General features: G+C 35.2%; 1 protein-coding gene and 1 non-coding gene across 6 annotated transcripts; one reads left to right on the top strand and one right to left on the bottom strand.

The window, feature by feature from the left end:
- Nucleotides 1-4159: 4159 nt before the first annotated feature.
- On the bottom strand, nt 4160-4241 carry TRNAS-GCU (transfer RNA serine (anticodon GCU)). The gene has a single exon. It is a non-coding gene; the product is annotated as a tRNA-Ser (tRNA).
- Nucleotides 4242-5325: 1084 nt separating this feature from the next.
- Nucleotides 5326-18310, top strand: LOC132186304 (uncharacterized). 5 transcript variants are annotated; one of them, XM_059600216.2, is made up of 9 exons: nt 5332-5461; nt 7243-7310; nt 11520-11649; nt 11753-11865; nt 13155-14285; nt 15343-15380; nt 15469-15667; nt 17595-17683; nt 18045-18310. In XM_059600216.2, the coding sequence occupies exons 2-8, from the start codon at nt 7290-7292 to the stop codon at nt 17595-17597; spliced, it is 1635 nt and encodes a 544-aa protein (XP_059456199.2). In that variant the 5' UTR covers nt 5332-5461; nt 7243-7289; the 3' UTR covers nt 17598-17683; nt 18045-18310. The 5 variants fall into 5 exon arrangements, with proteins under 5 accessions (XP_059456217.2, XP_059456199.2, XP_059456190.2 ...); XM_059600207.2 differs by lacking the exon at nt 7243-7310 and adding an exon at nt 6597-6735; XM_059600226.2 differs by lacking the exon at nt 5332-5461 and adding an exon at nt 6647-6735.
- The last annotated feature ends 3307 nt before the right edge of the window (nt 18311-21617 follow it).

Genomic DNA, 21617 nt, shown 5'->3' with positions numbered 1-21617 from the left:
CAATTGGTTACCGTTTCATGTGGAGGTGTGTTTTGTTTTAAAGAGTGAGGGTGAAGCATGAATTTTTCGGTTGATAATTTTAATGCTTCTCCTAGTTGTTGGACACCAGCTCCTACTAACTACTCTCACATTTTTAAACCACATGAACCATGTTCATATTGCTCCAATCCTCATCATCAAATTCGAAACTGTCCATCCTATGGGCAATTTTCCAATTTTTCTTATGAGCAAATAAACACTTATTTATCCAGTCCGGGGTTTGAATCAAATTTCAATTTTTACAACTTGGACTGAAGCAATCATTCTGGTTTCTCGTGGCAAGCTCATGCTATGGGAAATTATGCTCCCCAATGTCATGAACTACACCATCATGAATATCCGCAGTTCAACAGCCATTCTTCCATGCCTTCACCTTGCAATTACCCTCCTCAAGAGTCACTAGTGCAACATTTTTCAACTGCTCATGTTGATGACTTAGAGGAGAGAGTGAACCAACTCATGGCAGCTAGGCGTGCCCATACCCATCCTCCTCATACTCACTCACCTCATAAGTCATGTTCATATTGTTATCATCTTTCTCACCAGATAGATGATTGCCCATTGATTAATCATTACATGATTGATAAGGATGATGCTAGCAAGTCTTCACATGAGCATGTTCAAACTGTCACCATACTTGGGAGTGAGCAAAAAGTTGTCAACAAGGTGGAAGAAAAAGATGAGCAAATTGAGCCCCCACCAACTCCAAATTTGTCCAATGACAAGGAAGTGAGTACTGAAGCTCATTCATTCGTCACAATCCCTCTTGAGACACTTTATGGACCCCAAGCTTCAATTCTTCAATGTCTCAAAGAGCCGTCTCATCCTAAACCTCTTAAGGATCTATGCACACAAGGTCACAAATCTAGGAATCATGTTCCTAAGAAGATCCTTCAAAGCAAGCAACTAGGCTACTTGAGACGACAAAACATCATTCCATAGGGCTATCAAATTCTTAAGAAGAAAGGGTGGAAGGGATTGGTTGGACACCTGAATGATCGGGGAAAACACGGTGAATTTTCTTTTCCGCATTTCATTTCTTAATTCCTTTACTTTTTCATTTTATTTCACGTTATTTTATTTTCTCTTTTAATAGCAATTGATCTGATGATGCTTGTTCTGTGAGAAAAGTTTGCTGTTAGTTTTTTTTTTTTTTTGACAGGTGTCATGGTGTTCAAGTTTGGGGGACACCCCGACCTTTGCACACTTCAGTTCCTCACCCCACGGTATTGTATCTCTTGCCACATTGGGACAATGTGTCATTTAAGTTTGGTGGACAAACACACTGTCTGTTTGTTTAATTGTGTTTGTTTGTTTGTTTTATTTTGTTTTATTTATTTATTTATTTTCAAAAAAAAAAAAAAAAAAAAAATTTGCTACGTTGTTGATTATACATGAGTTACATTGTGACTGTGGTTTGCATTTCATGGGCTTGTTTAACATCTCAAACACATCATGTCATTAGAAATATGAGTCTTTTGACTCATTTTTGGTTTAGAGAGACTTCATATGTTTGAGTTGATCATCACAAGTACATTAGCATAGAATCTGTGAGGTATGAGATTTGAATTGAATAGTGTGTATTTTGAGATTTGTAGGATGAATTTTTTATGAAACTTTGGCTTGAAAATAGATAATAATAATAAATAAAAAAAAATCATTTTGAGTTTCCTATTGAGTAACCGGATCTCTTATCTTATTAAGCATTGAGTGTTTGTTCGCGTAAAAAGATGTGAAATTCAAGTTGGTTGTTTGTATAGCTAGTTTGGCTTTGTAGCCTTTTTGACTTGAGTCATTAAGCCCTTAGGGATGCTTTTACATCTAGTGCCCTAAAACTATCTAGTTTGGGAGTCACTGGCTCAACACTCGTTACATAGGTTAATTAGAAAGCTTTAAGAAGCCGAGAATTGCACAGCCTACATAAAATTTAAAAAAAAAAAAAAATTGCATATCTTGACTTAAGCCTTGGTTGTTTTCATCTGAAAAAATTCCTATGAATTTTGAGGTACACAAAACTTTGAGAAAAATTAAAGCCTCATTATTGTATGTTAATTTCACTCTGCACTTATTGGAGCATGTGTTGTCTCAAATTTTCTTCTATGAGTGAAGTGATTTTGGATGTCCTAATGATATGATTGTAGTGTTTAGTTTGTTAAACTTGCTTATGAGGTAAAAACTATGTGTTTGTGTGGAAGTTAATGTTTGTCAATAACATAGTGCTTAAAAATAATGTTTGTGGATATCATTGCTGTTAAACCCTTACGAGACTTCACTCATCCAATAGGGATGCCTAGGGGTTTAAAAGGCTTATTGCATATGCTAAATGCAATCGTCTCTCCCACGACAGAAGATTTATGTTTCTTGTTTTCATTTTGTCTTTCGTTTTGTTTTCTTAAGGGACTAGCAAAATGTAAGTTTGTGGGTATTTGATGTGTGCCAATGATTGCACATTTGGACCCCTTAATTTATATTAGTTAATCCTTTAGCTGTGTCGAAATCTAATGCTTTGTGTTAGTTTTATGTTTTTAGTATTTTTAGGTTGTTGAAGGAAAACTGCGCATTTAAACTAAAAAATACGAAGTTTGGAAGAAAGCCACCAAGGAGCAACATCGCGTGAGCACAAATGCGCAGCAAAGGGTTCTACATGCATTGGTGCGCTCGAGTGACCTGGCCATCCGATCGAGCACACCCACGGCCAAGACTTGCACCAGCGCACGAGCACACAAGCGCTGCAGGAGAAAAACTCACGCTCGAGTGCACTCGAGTGCACCAAGTGTGCGATCGAGCGCAATGACCTAGTAGAAACTCATTTAAGCGTCGATTTTAGGGTTTTAAACCCTAGAAGCCCCTATAAATACAATGTTAAGCTTCAAAAAGAGGAGGCTGGTGACAAAGTCCGATTTTCAACAGTTTTACTCTCTTTAGTTTAGTTTTCCTTAGGTTTAGATTTATTTTCAATAATTATGTGGAGCTAAATTCTCAACATAGGTTGAGGATGAAGCCCCACCGATGAAGAACGACAACACTTTTGTAAGTCAATATTATTATGATTTTATGGGTTTTTAAAGTTTCAATTGTTTTACTTTAATTCAATTATTGAAATTACTTTTGGATATCTATTGTGATTCTCGGATACATGTGATGTTTTAGGAGAATTTCATATAATTGTTTGTTTGGATCTTGATTAAAATAAAATTGGATATCTATTATTATTATTATTTTTTTTGTCATATTGAAATTTTCTATCCCACATTTTCCTCACATCAATTACAATGCATTGTCATTTTGCCCCTATGAACTGACAATCCTACATAAGGGCAAAGTGACAATGCATTGTAGTTGATGTGAGGAAAATGTGGGATAGAAAATTTTAAGATGGCATGTGGGGCGCACGTGACGGGTTGAACATCTGAATTAATGCTTTTAACTGACAGAATGAAGGTTTTGGGCACAAAATGATAGTTTGATAGGGTTGGGCAATAGGATTGTTAGTTTATAGGAGTAAAATGACAATTCGTTGTAGTTGATGAGGAGAAAAGATAATTACCCCAAAATATTTCAAAAAGTTTTGATATCCACCACTAGGTGACAGGTTAATTGGGTCGTATTTTGGTTGACCAGTCACCCGTTTTGCCACCCTATTAACAATTTAACATGTAACATTTTAAACCAACCCAACTGCTCTCAATGAGGTCTCTGTCATGGGTTTTGTCTTATTGTTTATTCCCAATAAATGAAGCAATTTTTTGGTAAGTAGATCATAATTGAAAGCAGTGGGATATATATATTTGACTGAAATATATATATATATATATATATATAAGAAAGAGGAAACAACATAGTATGTCTTTAAATATTGTTGTGGAGGCTGCATAATAGATAGGAGACCCCATTAGGTAAGATCATAAATAATGCCACTTTTTATTGTTGACAGAATTTAATACCTCAACCAGACCATTTAAATAAAACTGACCAATACTAAATACTAAAAACATATGAACAGAAGGAAGGATTAACATGTCTCACAGACCAACGCAATGAAAAAGTGAAATATACCGAGTAGATTAAATTGAAATAGAGAGATGTACCGAGTAGATTAATATGAAAGAAAGAAGAAAAACGTCGCCTGAGAGATTCGAACTCTCGCGGGGAAACCCCATGTACTTAGCAGGCACACGCCTTAACCACTCGGCCAAAGCGACGGTTATGTTTATAGGCGGACAAATAAAAATAAGAATCAAATACGTGAAGCTTTGGTTGCCATTGGATTTTATATTCAAGTTTGGTATGCTAATTTTTGGAACGAACTAGGATTTTAAGTTTGTTATTGAGTTCTTTTAACTTGGTGCATAAACATAGCCAAGTTTTAATATAATGCTGATGCAATAGATAGTCCTAATCAATCATTGAATAGTCATGGTTTTAAATAAATTCAACATTCAGTTCAGATTGATACATCAATATTGTGTGATAGGTGTGAGACCAAAAAAAAAACACATGATATATAACATTTTTCTTAGCTAAATTTTTAGTTAAAAAAAAAAAAAAAAAAAAACTCACTTGCGCCCTATTGAAAAAGATGTCATATTCTTAAGACAGGCCTAATTGTGTCATTTGGCATCAAATCTATTAGTTATTTTTTTAGAGTAATATTACTCTTTACACTTATTTATTACACTAATTTTAAACTGACTAATGTACACATATTTTATGAAATAAGCCATATCAATTGGTATGAAATAAGTAAAATAAGCTCGCTTGGTACATCATGCACCTGAATATGGTAGTAAAAGCCCAATTGAGGCCAACTGTTAAATGTCATTATTGGTACGCTCTGAATTGGTCTTAAGTTTAGTTTTGATTTCAAGATTGAGATATTTAGTATATTGTGAGATAGTTAATATGAAAGTTACCTAGATTGTCAACCCGTTTACTTGGGCAGGTGAAATTATTGGCAATCCTTTTCTTCCACACCAAGTCTTTTAGCCTCCACAATTATTGTAATAGGATTTTTTTTCCTTTCAAGTAGTGAAATGGGAAGCTTGTCAATTGCCATCATCAATATTTTATTTTATATTTTATATTAAAGATGCTGTATGTTTAAATTATAAGGTAGCCGTGACAGAATAAAATATGGGCAATAAAATGGATCATTATCCAAGTTACAGCCAATAGCCATTGATTGCAGAACTCACGTTAATAACGAGAGCGCCACTGGGACAATCAAAATGACCGCCACTATCATACTTTTTACGAAACTGCCATTCCTCGCACCGTTTTTCCGGTCTGAATCACATGAAAAACAGAACCAGTCTTTGAAACCCGTTGCAGACTGTTGACTCTTCTCTGAGTCCTCTCTCTCTCTCTCTCTCTCTCTCTTTACCAAAATTTTCTTGCACTTTCCGGGAAAATCTCGGAGCAGGTACGTCTCTCGTTCTCTTTCTTCTTACTTACTTGTTCTCATTTACCAACTCCATGAAGATGAATTTTTGAGTGTATTGTGTCGTGTACCCCCGTTTGGTTGCTAGGAAAATGTAGGAAAAGAAAAGGAAGTCTTGCTCAAAATATTTAATTCTTCGTTGCTTGGAAGAACCAGGAACTCTTCGGAACTGTGTTTTATGAGTGATTTGGGTAAAACCAAGTTGTATTTTGAATTTCATGATAAGGAGATCAACTTTGAGATTAGGATTGGGATTTTTTTTATTTTTCTTATTTTCTTTCTGTTCCTCCGTTTTCTCAGCTGCCAAAAGGAGGGATGGGTTGGAAAGGATAAGGAAATAGGAAAATGGATTTTCTGATGTTTCTCTTTGCGTGTTATTGGAGGAAATATGAACTTACTATAGGACATAAAATCGCATATTGGTTTCAAATTATGACCTGTTGTATTTGCTTCTCGCTTTCTCTGCAAACGAACCAAGATTGATGTTCTTGGGTGCAACCTTTCTTTTATTTATTTATTTTATTTTTTTGCGTGAGTGAGTGTGTTTTGAGGTGATAAATCAGGTAAAGAAGTTCAGCAGATGACTTAAGCTTAGCTTATTGATGTGCACACCCTCTATTAGGTTATCATTTTCAAAAGTAGTAATCTTATCAATTCTTCAAATAGTCGGTGATATCTTAAAATTTACGTAAAATAAAGAAGAGGATATGTTTTGTTAATGAAAAGTAAAATAATCATTAGCGGCTGATATATTTGGTACCACCATTTTACAGTGGTTTTTAATTCTCTAGAGTTATGATCCATTGTTCTAAAATTTTCAGTTTAAGATCTCAATGGATTTGTAATAATGATTAGCATCATTGTGATATTTTGGCTTGGTGCCCTTCAAAAATGTGCATAAAAGTGGAATTACCTTTTAGGCCAATTTGATAAACTTACAAGTAACACGGAATTGATTCTGATAATTCCTGATGTGTAACAGTTCAACCATGGGTGTTACTTGAATTTTTTTTCCTTCTCTAATAAAGTTCAGCAAGAAGACAAATCTTACATTTTCTTAAATTAATGAGTCAATGATATAGATCATTGTTCTTTCATGTTGACTCTTTCACTCCAGGTTGATGGCAAATAAGACAAATGAGGATTTTTATTACAACCTCTCAAGGAAAGAGCTTCAAAGTCTCTGCAAAAAATATGGATTGCCTGCTAATAGATCACATTCCGAATTGGCAACATTGCTGATATCATACTTAGAGGTGCTTTTTTCAAGTTTCTTGTTTTTGTTTGACCATAATAAATCACATATAAAGGGAAGGCAGAACCTTTTTTCCCCTTTATCAGCTGTTACATGTTAATCTTTATTCCTGTTTTTTTATTTTCACCATATTCTGTATTTGAGCTGATAGTTATAAACTATTAGTGTGCATGTGCTTTATAATACATTGTTTATCCCACTTCCCTTTAGCGTAAGCTTGTGGGATTGCTGATATTCTCAAACATGTTATTAAATGATGGTTGCTTATGATGTCTTCTATTTAATTCTCGTGAACTCTTGTTTCTAATATTCTTTTGCTTTTTGCACTGCAAGTCCCACATTTGGTTCATGGTTATTGGGTGAGCCTGCATGTGAGGGTTTGGCAAGTTGATGTGTGTTAGTGTTTGATTTTGTTGTTGAACCATTGCCTAATAGCTCAAGCATTTGGTTTTGATAGGTTTCCAACATAAACTTGCCTACTTTGTAATCATTTTGACTGTTATTGTAGGAACTATAATTTGGAGCTTCACGAGAGTTAGGGAAGGAAAAAAAGATATGTTTTGGGGGATCTTTAGGGTTGGTTCTCTCATTTTTTTGCTTGGGTTTTATACTTCTTTCATATGCTTATGATAGATTAATTTTTGAGAGATACAACAAGAATGATGGGTTTGGGATGTTTGGCTCTTTTTGTTTTTAATGCAAAGTTGATCATACCAAATTTTTTGACATGTATAATTTTCCTGGTGTTAATTTCCACTTCCTAGAGCTGCACCTCTGGAATGTGATTGCAACTGTTGTGGAGCATTGAGAGAAACCTATCAAAAAAAAAAAAAAAAAAAAGAAATAATTGCTGTAATTGTATAAGAAAGAGCTCCATATTTATACTTGAGATAGAACAATGGTCTTCATTACCTTTTCTTCCTCTCCCTCCTTTAGGGCTTATGTGACACCCCTTTGCATATGTCTGAACTAACGAAAGTATTGGGCCTTTATATTAAGGACTTTTGACCTATTAGCTTGGTGGGTGGAATTTACAAAATAGTTGCCAAAGTCCTAGCTAATAGGTTGAAAATGGTAGTGGAGAAGATTATCTGCAAGCATCAAAATGCTTTCATAGGGGTAGGCAGATTCTAGACTTTGCTCTTATTGCCAATGAGTGCTTTGATAGTAGGATTAGATTCGGGGAGCCAAGTGTGTTGCACAATCTGGATATTGAAAAGGCTATGATCATGTTAACTGGGAATTTTTGTTGTATATGCTAAGGAGATGCGGCTTTGGGGAGAAATGGCGTAAGTGGATAGTGCATAGTATTTCTTTAGTTTGCTTTTTTGATTTGGCAAATGACACTCCAGTTGGTTATTTTAGTAGCTCCTGTGGTTTGAGAGAGGGAGACGCTTTGTCCCCCTTACCGTTCGTTATTGTTATGGAGGAATGAAGTAGAATGATTTCCGCTTAGTAAACAGGGGTAGATGTTCAGGTTTTGCTGTGGGTTCTAGTCATGATGGTGTTTTTGACATTTCTCACATTTTGTTTGCGTATGGTACTTCAATTTTTTGCGGGGCTAACCCATATCATCTTCGTAACTTGCTGTGCTTGTTCTTATGCTTTAAAGTGGTTTCAGGTTGGAGGATTAATTTGACTAAATCAGAGTTGGTCCCCATTGGCAATGTCATTATGTGGAAGTCCTGGCCAGCATCTGGGGCTACAGGATTTCTTCTCTTCCTATGACATATCTAGGCCTTCCGTTGGGAGCTCCGTTTAATGGGATAGCATTATTAAGAAGATAGATTGTTTTTTGCTTGGTTGGAAGATGATTTACTTGTCTAAGGATGAGAGGGTTACCTTGATTAAAAGTACTTTATCTAATTTGCCTACTTACATGTCTCTTTTTCCCCTCTTGGTTGGTGTTGCCAACCACATAGAGAAGTTGCAGTGAGATTTTTTGTGGGGTAGTATCGGTGAAGAGTTCAAATTCCGTTTGTTTAGCTGGTCTACGGTTTGTTCTAAGATCTTAGAAAAAGGGTTGAGGGTTCATAATTTACTTTTGTTCATTTTGGAGAAGTGGCTTTGGTGTTATGTTCATGAGAAAGAAGCTTTGTGGAGGGTGGTAGTGGACTCTAAATCTGGTAGTGTGAGGTGGGTTGTGTTCTAATGATATTAATGGGTTGTATGGAGTGGGGCTTTGGAAGAATATTAAGAGAGGCTGGGTTAGTTCTCTAGATACACTAGATTTGTGGTCGGTGATGGCTCTAAAATTAGATTATGGCATGATGTGTGGTGTGGGGATCAGGCCCTTAAGGTAGTCTTTCCAAACTTGTTTAGTTTGGCTTGTTGCATGGATGCCTCTATGGCTAACCATTTGGTGTTTTCAAGGGATTCTCAGAAGTGGAATATTAACTTTCTCAGAGCGACTCATGATTGATAGGTGGATCTTTTTAACTCGTTCTTTAATTTGTTGTACTCTCCCAGGTTAAGATGGGGTAGCAAAGACAAGCTTTGTTGGGTACCTTCTAGGAGAAGGTTGTTTGATGTCAGATCTTACTACAATGTCCTTATTCCCCATGATAGCACTCATTTCCCTTGGGGGTGTATTTGGCGGAACAAGGCGTCTTTGAGAGTGATGTTCTTTGCTTGGACAACTGTTTTGAGTAAGATCCTAAACACGGATAATCTTAGAAAGCGGCATCTCATTGTTGTTGATTGGTGCTAGATGTGTACGAAGAGTGGGGAGTAAGTGGACCACATTTGACTCCATTGTGAGGTGGCTAGTACCCTATGGAATACCATTTTTAGCCTTGTAGGGTTGGATTGGGTTATGCCTAGGGAAGCTGCTATGTGGAATATGGTTTTGTTATGCCTTATGTGGTGTCTTTGGAGGGAAAGAAATGATTGATGTTTTGAAGACCGTGAACGGATGATGGGTGATCTAAAGGATTTTTTCTTTGAAGACTCTTTACCTCTGGACATTTGCCTTTGACTCTAATCTTTCTAGTTTTCTTGTTTTTCTTGAGCTTTTTTTCTTCTTTTAGCTAGGTGTATCACTTGCGTATTTGGGTTGCTTCTTCTGCGCTTATTAATAATTGCGTTTAACCTCCAAGGGGTTGGTTGAAGCGGTAAGGGTCTTGGTCTTAGTGACATTCCTATCAGGTCTAAGGTTCGAATCTCCTTAGGTGCGTGCAAATAATTCCTTGGAGCCATTCGCTAGCGAAGCCGGAGTATTACCTGATCCGTGTGAAGGGGGCGCTTTGCATGGGTCTGAGGTTTACCCAACTGGAGTGGGTATACAGAGTACGCTCTTTAGCCGGTTTGGGTTGGCGTGGGTCATGCTTGAACGAGTTGTTGACTTGTGTGCTTGTTGGTGGTCCTCTGGAGGACGAGGAATGCTGTGGTGTGGAAAATGGTGCCTATTTGTGTCTTCTGGACTTATGGAGAGAGAGAAACAATAGGAATTTTGAGGACTTGGAGAGCTCCATGGAAGATATTATAGCCTCTTTGATGCATACTTTGTATATTTGGACTGCGGCATATCTTGCCCCTTTGTCGATTACTTTTACGAACTTTCTTACCCGCTTTTCTTTTTCTAGTTAGGTGTTTTTCATTGAATACTTCTAATGTACTTGGGGGCGCCTTACGCTTTTAATAAAACATGATTATTACTTATCAAAAAAAAAAAAAAAAATTTATGTTTACTGATCAAAATATTATGCTATGCATGTCTTTGATTTTCTTGATTCGACTTATATTTCTTATTTAACAAGGTTATTGGCACAGATCTTGTTCTATCAAGTTCTATACAAGCCTTCTTTAATTGTTGAGCCATTATCCTAATTATTTTTAAGGTAATAATGCAATTAAAAGAGGGCTTATGTTCTTACAACATTGGATGGCAGGCTAGCCCTGTACTACTTAGTTATCCTAATTCCTGACCCAGAAAATCCACCTCCTAGGTAGGACTGATGATGATGGTGTTTTCACTTATCTGTCATGACATTTGGTATTCACTTATGTTATAAAGAGGCCATCCTCTGGCTGCTTAAATTAGTTATTTAATGTAGAGCATACTAGGATTTACTGTTAAGTTCTTATCTAGTTTGATTGGAATGCTTCTAGAAAAAGACCTTCTGAGAGTACATTTCATTTCCTCTGCCAGTATCTTGTTTTAATAGACGCATTTTCTGTGGCCATTTATTGTGGATAATCAAGCCAGCTTACCTTTTTTTTTTTTGGTTGTTGACAGATTTCATCTTCAATTGCTTATTTGCTTCACAAAATTTGCACATAATCTTAAATATTTATCCTCTAGAAGTCTCTTTGCTGGAGTCGTTGTATTGTAACATATATTTGAGGTACTCTTTATTTACAGATGATCAATGTGGAAAAAGCATATCATGCTCAAGGGTAAAAAGGAATCCATCTGACCATGATGTGGGTCTCTGACCTTAAGCTTTATAGACATAAAAGCTTATTTCTGATTGGTTTGAGCTAGGGCCAAGTGGGAGCACTCAGGCCCAAGCTTTGGGTTATTAAAAGCTCTGGCCATCTGGGGTTGTCTTATTTGATGGGCATATAGTTTGAGTTCCAAAGAGTATAACGAGCATTTATAATGGGGGACTTCCAATCACCAGTTTTTGAGGGGCGTCACTCATTTTAAATGTTAGTGGTTGGCTTGTGTGTTTGTGCTCTTTAAATAACATGCTTTGAGTTCACATTTGTTTAAGATGAAGTTGAAACTCTTGTATTAGAGTCAAATTATACACTCGGTATTAATATCCGAGTAATTTGCAGAACAAGAATTTAAATTCAGTATCATCAGTTGAAAGTTTAGATGGGATCAATGAGACTTCGCCTCCTACTTCATCAATACCACAACTGAAGCCTGGAGCAGAGTTAAACCCTGCTGTGGATGCCAAAAAAGGTTTTCAGTTTTTACTGATTGCCTAATTAGTTTGAGCTTCCTATTTGTAAAATTAACTTGTATTTTAAAATGGATGAAAAATAACTGGGTGCTTTTGTCACAGATGGCCATGGATTCATCTTGTGTCTTAGAGAGGAAGAGAAAAAGGGCAATTACTCTCAAACTACTAAATCCAATGATTTAGCTTGTTGCTTCGGAGCTAAATACCATGATAAGGTTTGGTTCTTTATGGTTGTATACCTTTTAGGTAGATGGCTCTTGGCATGCTAAAAATATTCCTTTCCAAGTATTATATCCCTTTTGGGCTTATTGTGTCAGTTTGTGTATGACAGTTTATTTGGGAAAGATTTCTTGACTTAAATAGAGCTCCTAGGCCCTAGATGACGTTTCTTGGAATGGGGTCTAAATAGCTGCCTGTTTTTCATAACCTCTCCTAAGCCATCTTTAATCCCAATGGCCCTATGCTGCATGAAAGGTGTTATAAAATTGTCAGGCAAGAGAGAAGGATAAGGAGAATAAGAGCCTAGTGCCTGGCTCCTCTATAGATTCACACATAGAAGTTCCAATTACTTCTTACTAACACAAACTTTCCTGACACCCTCTGTCAAGTTGGAGCATAATTGTCCATCATGGTCCATCGTGCCTTGCATGTTTAAGATATTTGAAAGTGATTCTTACTTAACGCCCTTGTAAAAGCATCTCCCAATAGATCCTCAACATATATAAGATGCGTCCTTTTACAACCTTGTCTTGCAAAAAATGGAATTAGACTTGCGTGTTTGGTTCACTCATGAAATACTAGGTTACTAGCTATATAAGTTACAATTTGATTTAGAGAGAGTCTTGTGTGTTTGGTGGACTTGTTATTAAAAACGCTTCCCCCCCAAGAAACATCTCACCATTACATCTACATGTTGTATGAGGCATAGTCATTTACTCTGAACAGAATGTAACTCTTGCTCATGCAGAATAAAAGAATTTACCAGAAGAAAAGGGGTTAGCAAGAACCAGATTCAGGTACCATGTTATAAAATTCTCAGATAAGGGAGAAAGATAAAGAGAATAAGAGAGTTTGATACAGATAGTGCCTCCTCTTTATACCTAGCTGGAAATAAAAGCCTAACACTAGCATTTGTTAAAATAATGGGGACAATTAACCCCCCCCACATTGGTGTCCTAACAAAAGGATTGCACCTTCTTGCCATTTTTCTTTAAAGGGAGCACCGAGTATCAGACAAGGCAAAGTTTTGTTTGTCTGCAAGTTTTTACATAAGCAAGATGACTAATCAATTTTATGTCAATGAGCTCTAGCTCAAATGGAACCTCATCTCCCAGTAAGACAAGGTGAAAGGTGAGGTTGTAGGTTCAAGACGGGTGGTCTGAGTGGCCTGAGAAAATGGGGATGCCTTTGGTTGGGTCCTTTGTTTCATGTTTGTAAAAATAGTTTCTTATCTATTAGATTACTATTCTTACATTGCTAGTATCAATTGTGTCTTCATGTGCAGGATTGCGTAGGTGGTTCAATATATAATCTTCCAGAGATGTCTCATTCTAACATTGCTTTCCAATGTGACAAAAGTAGTTTAAACCATAAAGAGCCCCTAAGAGAAAGCTCTGGTAACACTTATTTGGGTTTTGCAAGAGATGGCACAGAGGAAAATATGCCCCAGATAAAAGGTATAAATATAGATGTCAGTGCATGTCCTGTAGAAAATGACATTGCTTCCTCTATGAAAAGTTCTAGAGTCTCTTCCACTTCTTTTGAGTTTCATGTCATGTCAGAAGAGGGGATTAATCTTCATGTTGATTTGAATTCAAGCCCATCAGATTGGGCTAAAAGATTCAAGAATGAGGTTGACATATGCAAGGGTGTTCACGGGAACAGGTCACCGAGTTTCCATCAGGGCCTTGGGCACTTTGGAGAGACTGATAAACAAGTAAAAAATTCCTGTGTATGGAATATGGATTCTGGGCAAATCAACAACGGTCATGTACTGACAACATTTTCCCCAAGTTCTAAAACGACAGAAAATGATCATATGGGTTTTGAACAACCAGATAAAGGTGATGCATCTTTACTATCCTGTGCAATAGTGCCTTGCAGCGTGGTCATAGATGTGTCTGAGAATTCGAAGAAAGATCAAGTGCTTATCCCATCTGAACCAAATTCTAATACACAGGACCAGATAAATTCTGCTGCTGAGTCCTGTGCTAAAGATCAGTGTACTGTAATCCTTGATACAAATGCAACTGACACTCCACCGTTAAAGTCAGCATGTAATTCTGTTGTCAACTCAATGTCTGATGGTCCACTAAGTCCTCTCCAGTTAAAGGATCAAAATTCAAACTTTGTTGATGAAATTTTTGAGAACTCAACTCTGCAGAACAGTTGTAGTATTGTGAATCCCAGTTTGGTATATCCTGGATGCTCGGCTAGTGGTTCCATGGAGATGCCAACATCAGAAGTTGCAAGTTGCCATAAAGATGCATCATGTTCACCTTATGGCAATGGTGGGTTCCTGGATTTGGTTGATCCGAAGCTTAATACAGAGACAGAACAAGGAGGACTAGCCAACTCAAGCGAGCTTGATCATGACACTTGCAGGAATCTTTTGCCAACATGTGTTGAAGAGTGGGTATGGTTGATAGAACTGCTGATATTCTGTATACCACATTTTAAATGTTTGTCTATATTTAACCTCTGATCTGTTTTTGTCTATAATATTATTGGAGAAATCTTATATATTTGCTGAAGATTAAGAAAACTTATGAGTTAATGCATAATATGTGGTGTACTACATACAATTCGTCATATGCTACCAGTTTGAGGTTTAATAAAATTAATAGTCAATATCTCTTAGAAATAAGATAAATATTAGATTACACAAATAGGTCAAGCTCACTAAAAAAATGGACATGCTACTTTGAAATAGAAAAATAATGTATGAAATTTGATCTCATTTTAACCTGAATAATTTTTTTTCTTCATTAACTTCATTTGTGTTGTAGGCAACTGTTCTAGTATTCTTTCTTTATATGTGTAATGTTTAGTTACTCTTAACTGTAAAATTTTGAAACTTTTCAAACCCAATCATAGGTCTATCGGTTTAAATGATCATAAAATGCCTTCTCTCTGCCTCTTTCTGGCTTGTTTGTCAAGCATATACTGGTTAGCGACGGATGGATTCTATTTTTGCATGCTTGGTTTAATATTATTGCTTTTAACTACTTATTTTGTCTATGCTTGTTGGTCCATATATTTGAAAATTTTATGTTTTATGTGGCATACGTTATTTAGGTCTTTCATTTAACCAAGTAAAATTCTCTCTGGTTCTTTATTATAACTTAGAAAAGTGGCTTAAAATATATATTTTTTATTCATCAATTAGCAAATTTCAATCGAGATTCATTGTACAACACATAATACACTAGGAGACTATCTAGGAATATATTATTTATGTTTTACCCTTATTTTTTTCGTTTTAATATCTCTCCTTTCTTTTGGTTCCAACAAACACACTCCCACTTATACACAGACATGCACAGTGGAAAGGAGGGAGGGATTTTGAAGGCAATGTAATGAGATTTTTTAAGATATTTATCGCATTTTTGCAAACATAGATATATGTTTTCTGCCTGGTAAATTAGATCACATTAATTTTTTTTTTTTTGACAATATCCTATTGTTTGCAGGAGAGAAGCAACATCATCAATGGAAGGGAGAGTTCAGAGTAATCTCTCTTGTCGATCAAAGTTCTTTCTATGGTATTTCTAAACTTAAATGGTAATCTAAGCATATGTCTCTTTTGCTCCTTTCAGATGCTCACAAATTGATAACTCAGTTGGGAGGACTTGTTTAAGCTCTAATGATATGGAATCTAAGGAACTTCACAAAAAGAGGAAACATGTAGATAGAGAAGATAAAATCTCCTATTATAAACCTGATGCCAAGATTTTAAGAAGCTCAAAGCATAGTCGGAAAGTCCTTCCAAGAAGATCCATGCGGCTGATAACTAAGGTTTTTTTGACCTTTTACTCTTTAACTTTTCAACTAGTATGGTTTTTGGTTACTGCAGTAAAATTATATCAAACATACTATTACACATAAGTTTGAATGTGCCTAATTTGTTTTTCCTACCACTTCAATGCGTACTTTTGTTCCATGTATAGCTTCCCCCCTCCCTTTTTTTTGAGTTTAGAAGAAATAGTGCATTTTTTAAGTTTAGAAGAAATAGTGCATTTTTTTTTGTCACTGTTCTTTAGGCTGGAAATATTCTTTCTTTTAAAAATAAAAATTGGTTGTACTTTTTGTTTTTAAGTTTTTCCTTGATGCATTTTTTTTCTTCTATAGGTTAACAGGTATGTAGTCTTCAAATATTTTGGTTACAAACTGCAATGAGCTCATTCTACCTGCTCTCATATGCTTCCTTAGTTCTTTTTTTCCTTGGTTCCTGGATAACTGCTACAAATAAATAAGAAGAGCATAAAAAGCAACATAACATTGAATGTGCAAAAAAACCTTGCATTATGTATTGTTCCTTTTCCAGATGGTAGCCTTATGGACATCATGCGACATCATGCGATTATTATCCTTTGCATCTTGGAATCTGTTATATAGGTTCCTAAATGGAGCAAGAGAACTAATCAGGTGTTCATACTGTGGACACAATTACAAAAATTGTATGTGCATTTAAGTATCAAGCTTCCCCCTCCCCCTCCCCCCACCCCCATTTTCAGAGTTGGCGAGAATGGAATATGTAGTGAATTATGATTTTGTTGTATTGCAATTGCTGCATTGGTCTTTGCAGCATAGATCTTTTTGCTGGTGGGTTCCGTTTCCAAAAAAAAAGCTGCTCCAAAATTGGCTTGGTTTCAAGCTGTATAATCCATGTTTAAATTTAGCAGGGCTAGTTAGACTTGGGTCTTTTTCTTTGGTTGCATCATGGACATGTGTCTTCACCGATTAGTCAAGGTGAATGGTTATCTGCACCAATAACTATGTAGGTCTATGAAGGACTCTAAATACCATGTCTGCTGGTTTGCCTGCTTACCATTATCCATATCATCCGATGATCATATATGTAAAGTATATCCATTCATTATGAAGGTATTTTACCTTGAGGAATGCTAGACTTACAAACAAATTTTACAACATAATGTGGCACAACATGAATGGATATGAGATAAATTCAACTTTTGAGAAATTCAATCATATTGTGTCACATGATGTTGTAAAAGTTTTTTTGTAAAATTTGTTTGTAAGTATAGCATTTTTCTTCTACAGGATTGGTGGTGGTGGTTATATAGGTTGTGAAACTCAATCATACAACTTCTTTTCACTTTTGAGTGGGTTCTTGCCATGCACTCCAAGCCTTGAAGTCAAAATGACCATCCATCCTCTCCTTAAGACCACAGTTGTAAAACCTGGTGAATCAGGCGTACTACTGAACATTGCCTTTGAACTATGAAGTTATGTATATATATAAATATATTTTCTAGCAACTCAATCTTTATTAGTTATGACAAAAGTGATAACCATATCTCCAAGTGAACTGGTACCAGATTGTGTTATTCACATACAAACTTATACATGGAAATACGTATAAATGTTGCATGTGTCTTTGCATTGCATCAATTGGTTTAGGCAACCCAATGTCCTGCTTCGTAAGTTATAAAACTTTTTTAAACGTATGCATGTCCTTTTTCCCTTTTGCCTTTTGGAGCCCAGCTTGTCCTAAGGCACTTGTTACTGGGTTCATTCTCTATATTTTTTTTATCCAAGGAACAATACTGATAATAAGTGAGGTACTTAGAAGACATGCTTTAGTTTGTTTGCATCACTATTTAGAGACTGCCTTGTTGGAAAATTTGCATATCCTTGTATAATATATGTGTTAGCTTATATACTTCATAGTTTTTCTTATGTATTTGGTTTTCTTTTACAGTGAGTTCATGAAGTTCATGCGGGCCACAAAAGAATCATTGGCTTAAGTGAAAACATATTTCATTTTCCCTACTGGGAGTACAGTTTATAGTAAGTTTGAAATGTTCCTCCGTCTCTGTTTAGAAAGCAATAGGTCGTGTTCCATTGTATTTTGTATAGCAATATGAAACAAATCATTCTCAGTGGATTCATTCTTTATCTTAGCAAATCCTTAATCTAATTACTCTCATTATCCACTTGTGTATTGGGAAAAAAAAAATTAAAAAAAATAAAAGCTGCACACCAGGCAATAGATTATGCCTCAAGTGTAAGAAGGGCTAGCTGATTGAATGATTCCAATTTCATTGATGGTTTACTCTCAATGTCTTTTGTTGCCCTCATTCTTGCTGAGTTTTGTATATTTTAGAAGATGATCTCCTACTTTTGGACTAATAATGTCAATGTGTTGCAGGTCTCTACATTCTTTGGGGAAACATTATACCGACTTAACAAACGACAAGGTAGTCTTTAAACTTATTTTCTTTTCTTCTTTCCCCCTACAGTTGTCACAAAGCCAATAGAAAAATTCATTGTTGTGCTGGTGTATCAGGTTTTTGAAAATTGAACTCTGTAATACTATATTCATCTGGGTTTCGTAGTTGCTTCTATTCATTAATGTATTGACATGCCACTTCTTTCTGCTACATGAATATAATAGAGAAACTGAACTTGGCCCTAGATTTATTTTGTTTCACAGAGGTAGAGTGTGTGTGAGATCTTTCTTTGATTTTTTATTTTTATTTTCAAATACGGTCCTTACATGTTAGCTAGAGATGGAATTGGGTGAGTCTGTGCAGAGATTTATGGATTAAGATCTTCTAGAATTATGTATGTATGTGGTTGTATGTATATAGCCTCATACTACGACCTTACTTTCTCTCTTTGTATATATATAATGTCTAGAATAATAGTTGAATCGTTTATGGGGCTATTTAATTCCCATCAATTATGGACAGCACATGTTTTAGTCATTGCCAGCCCATAGATCTTTTTAGGAGTTAGAAGGATTGTGATTGACAAAATAATAGTGGTACCAGGATTAAAAATTCAAAGAAATATCACGTCACATCACCTGATCTGTTTCTGATTTTTATTTATTTTTATTTTAAACCTTAATTATCGACAGTACATCTTTGTCACTCATGGCTGTAAGTACTGTATTCTCTCACTATAATAAAAAATAGGGTAAAGTCCATTTAATCCTTTCAAATTACCACCTCAATAACAATCTACTTTCCAAACTATCAAAACAATGATAATGTAATCTCAATTTTCAAAAAGATGACAAAATTATCCTTACTAAAATAAAAATAAAAAAACTAAATTTTAATTTTCTTTCAAATTTTTAAGGATATTTTAGTAAAAATTTTATAGGGGTAATTTCGTTATTTTGTTAGCATGGGGTGAGGGTAGGGTACATTGTCATTGTTTTGGTAGTTTTGGGGGTAAATTGTCGTAATTGATAGTTTGAGGGAGTAGATTGTCAATGAGGTGGTAGTTTGAGGAGGTTTAGTAGACTTTACCCTAAAAAAATGTTAGACACCGATCACCCTTTATGGCACTACAAATCAATATTTTGAAATTAGTTTATTGATTTATATACAAAACTAAGCGTCAAATTGTTAGGATTAAAAATGGGGAAAAGGACTTAAAAAAAAAATGCTTCAATATACATATAATAGAAAAAAAGTCGAGGCTTGGAAATAATATGGAGCAATTGTCATACTTGTTGAGATTAAATTTCCTTAAATAATTAATGCCCATTTAAGTGCAATACTTCGAGGCACCTTTAAGACAAAAATAGGGATCCGGCTTATATCACTACTGCATGGATGCTATTATCCCAAACTGTATCGTTTTGGATTTAGTAAAAGTAGGTCTCTTTGCTGAACGGTACACACTAATGACACTATGAGGTAGTGAAAACTACCGGATCCCAAAAACAGTATATTATGACATTATAACCAATTACTAATTAATGATCGTAAAAACTTATGCTAATTTATTGCAAAAATATGAGTGCATTCATAATAGTCGGTAAAATGAGGGTTATTCAATAAATACCTCACTCCATGCGGATTTTTCACAGGTTGATTTGTTGCACTTGTCTTACCGCCCATGTTTCAATGCACAATCTATGAACTAGAAGCTCTTCTTTGTAACCTAGAGGCTACTAGAGTCTTCTTAAAATTTTCAAACTTCAAATTCTAGAGATTTGATGGTACCCTAGAGATTGGATGTAGAGAGGGGGACAAAAATTTTCTCAATTTTTTGAGTGCCTTAATGATGAAAGGTATGCGTAGGTGCTTTTAAAATCAACGTAGGGTCTCTCTCTACTAGAGTCTTAAGAAGGGAAACCTTCTAGTAGAGTTCTATTCTAATCCAAATTGATGGGGAGTTATCAAATACTCACAAGGAATGTTAGGGACCATTTTTTTATTCTCTTTTTATCCTCCGAAAGTGACTTAAAATCACAATAACTTTTGAGATGGATCAAAATGGTAATTTTAAAAGTCACATTAACTTTGTGAAGAAAAAAGTAGAATAAAAAGATAGTTCCTATCATTACTCAATAACTATCTCAATTAGGATTCTAATTCTACTAAGGCATAGTACATGCTCTTAGGGTATGTTTGGGATTGCGCTTGAAGGGCTTAAAAGTGCTTTTAACACTCAAAAAGTTCGTTTGAAAAAAAAAAGTGATCGTTTGACAAAAAAATTAAAAGCGCTTTTAAGGGTCCAAAAAGTTTAAAAGTGGCCAAAAAGTACTTTTGACAAAAACTTAAAAATGAAGCTTTTACCCAAAAGCGTTTTTTGACTTACAAGCTCTGTTTCTCAAACGCAACTCCAAACAGGCTCTAAGTAGTAACTAATGTGGATGTTCCACAGATTATTTAATTTACAACATCTTTCTCGCGTTCACATTAAATTGTCTCATCCAATCATCTCCTCATTCCGAAAAGGCATAGTACATGCCCCGTGGAACCATACTAATATAATTTTCTACATGTTAAAGTAACGACATCATGACATACATCCATGTTCAAATGGTATAAAATGTAACATCCAAGAAATAATAAGCATATTTTATAAAGAAATAGATTATAAAACATGTTAAGAAGTGAATACTATGTGATTCTTTTAAGTCATATGATCAATTGGAGTCGAGCGTAGAAATAAACTAGCATAAAACGTTCATTTCGAACTAGATTAAAGAAAATCTAGGAGAATTGATTTTTTTTTTTTTTTTTTTTTAGCTAAAAGTGCAATTTGCACTAGACCAAACAAGTATTCAGAAAGTTCACAATCAGAATTTCTTTTTCTTCAACACTTAAAAGAGGGTCTAATTGCGAAGGAAAAAGTGAGAAAAATATTTGGAGAGAAAGGAGATGTTAGATCTCAAAGTTTTGGAGCATTTTAAAGAGAAATTGCTTGGTAGAAATTCTAAGTCTAGTTTAACTTGTTTAATCATTTAGTGTTTAAATAAGTTGTTATTATGCTCAAATTGTTCGGGAAAGTATGTTTGAATATTCTATGTAAAGTTATTATATTCAATTGTTACTAAATTTTTTTTTTTTTTTTTTGACACGTCCACACAAGAGGGGGGGAGAGGGGTTTCGAACTAGTGACCTCCGCTTTATAAGACAAGATCCCTAGCCGATTGTTTTAATGGTATTGTTGTGCTGCCTAAGTACAATTAGGTATTCTACAGTAACATTGTTGGAACGTCCAAGTAATGTTAGAGATATTTAGATACATATTATGTTAATGCCGTAATAATGATTTCCGTATGGAGATATGCGTTAATGCTACATAGCCGTTATAATTCTTGAGCGGTATTATGATATTCTAGATATCATAAACCATTATAATGTTCAAGTGATATTATGATATTATAAACACCGCGTTATGCTACCTATTTTTGGATAAAGTATAAGGAAATTAGTTTTTGGTCTAGATATTAGTTTTTTAGAAATAATATTAG

Source organism: Corylus avellana, chromosome 2 (genome assembly GCF_965113065.1).
Source record: "Corylus avellana chromosome 2, dhCorAvel1.hap1.2, whole genome shotgun sequence".
In the NCBI taxonomy this organism is placed as follows: Eukaryota; Viridiplantae; Streptophyta; class Magnoliopsida; order Fagales; family Betulaceae; genus Corylus; species Corylus avellana.
Note: the sequence above shows the minus strand (reverse complement) of the source record. Positions and strands in the feature narration are given on the sequence as shown.

What these genes read in the sequence shown, in the direction of transcription:
- LOC132186304 (XM_059600207.2), top strand. Translation starts at nt 6,601, where the DNA reads ATGGCAAATAAGACAAATGAGGATTTTTATTACAACCTCTCAAGGAAA. An exon ending in TGCTGTGGATGCCAAAAAAG is followed by an intron (nt 11,650 to 11,752) that starts GTTTTCAGTTTT and finishes CTTTTGTCACAG; the next exon opens with ATGGCCATGGATTCATCTTG. An exon ending in AATGGAAGGGAGAGTTCAGA is followed by an intron (nt 15,381 to 15,468) that starts GTAATCTCTCTT and finishes TGCTCCTTTCAG; the next exon opens with ATGCTCACAAATTGATAACT.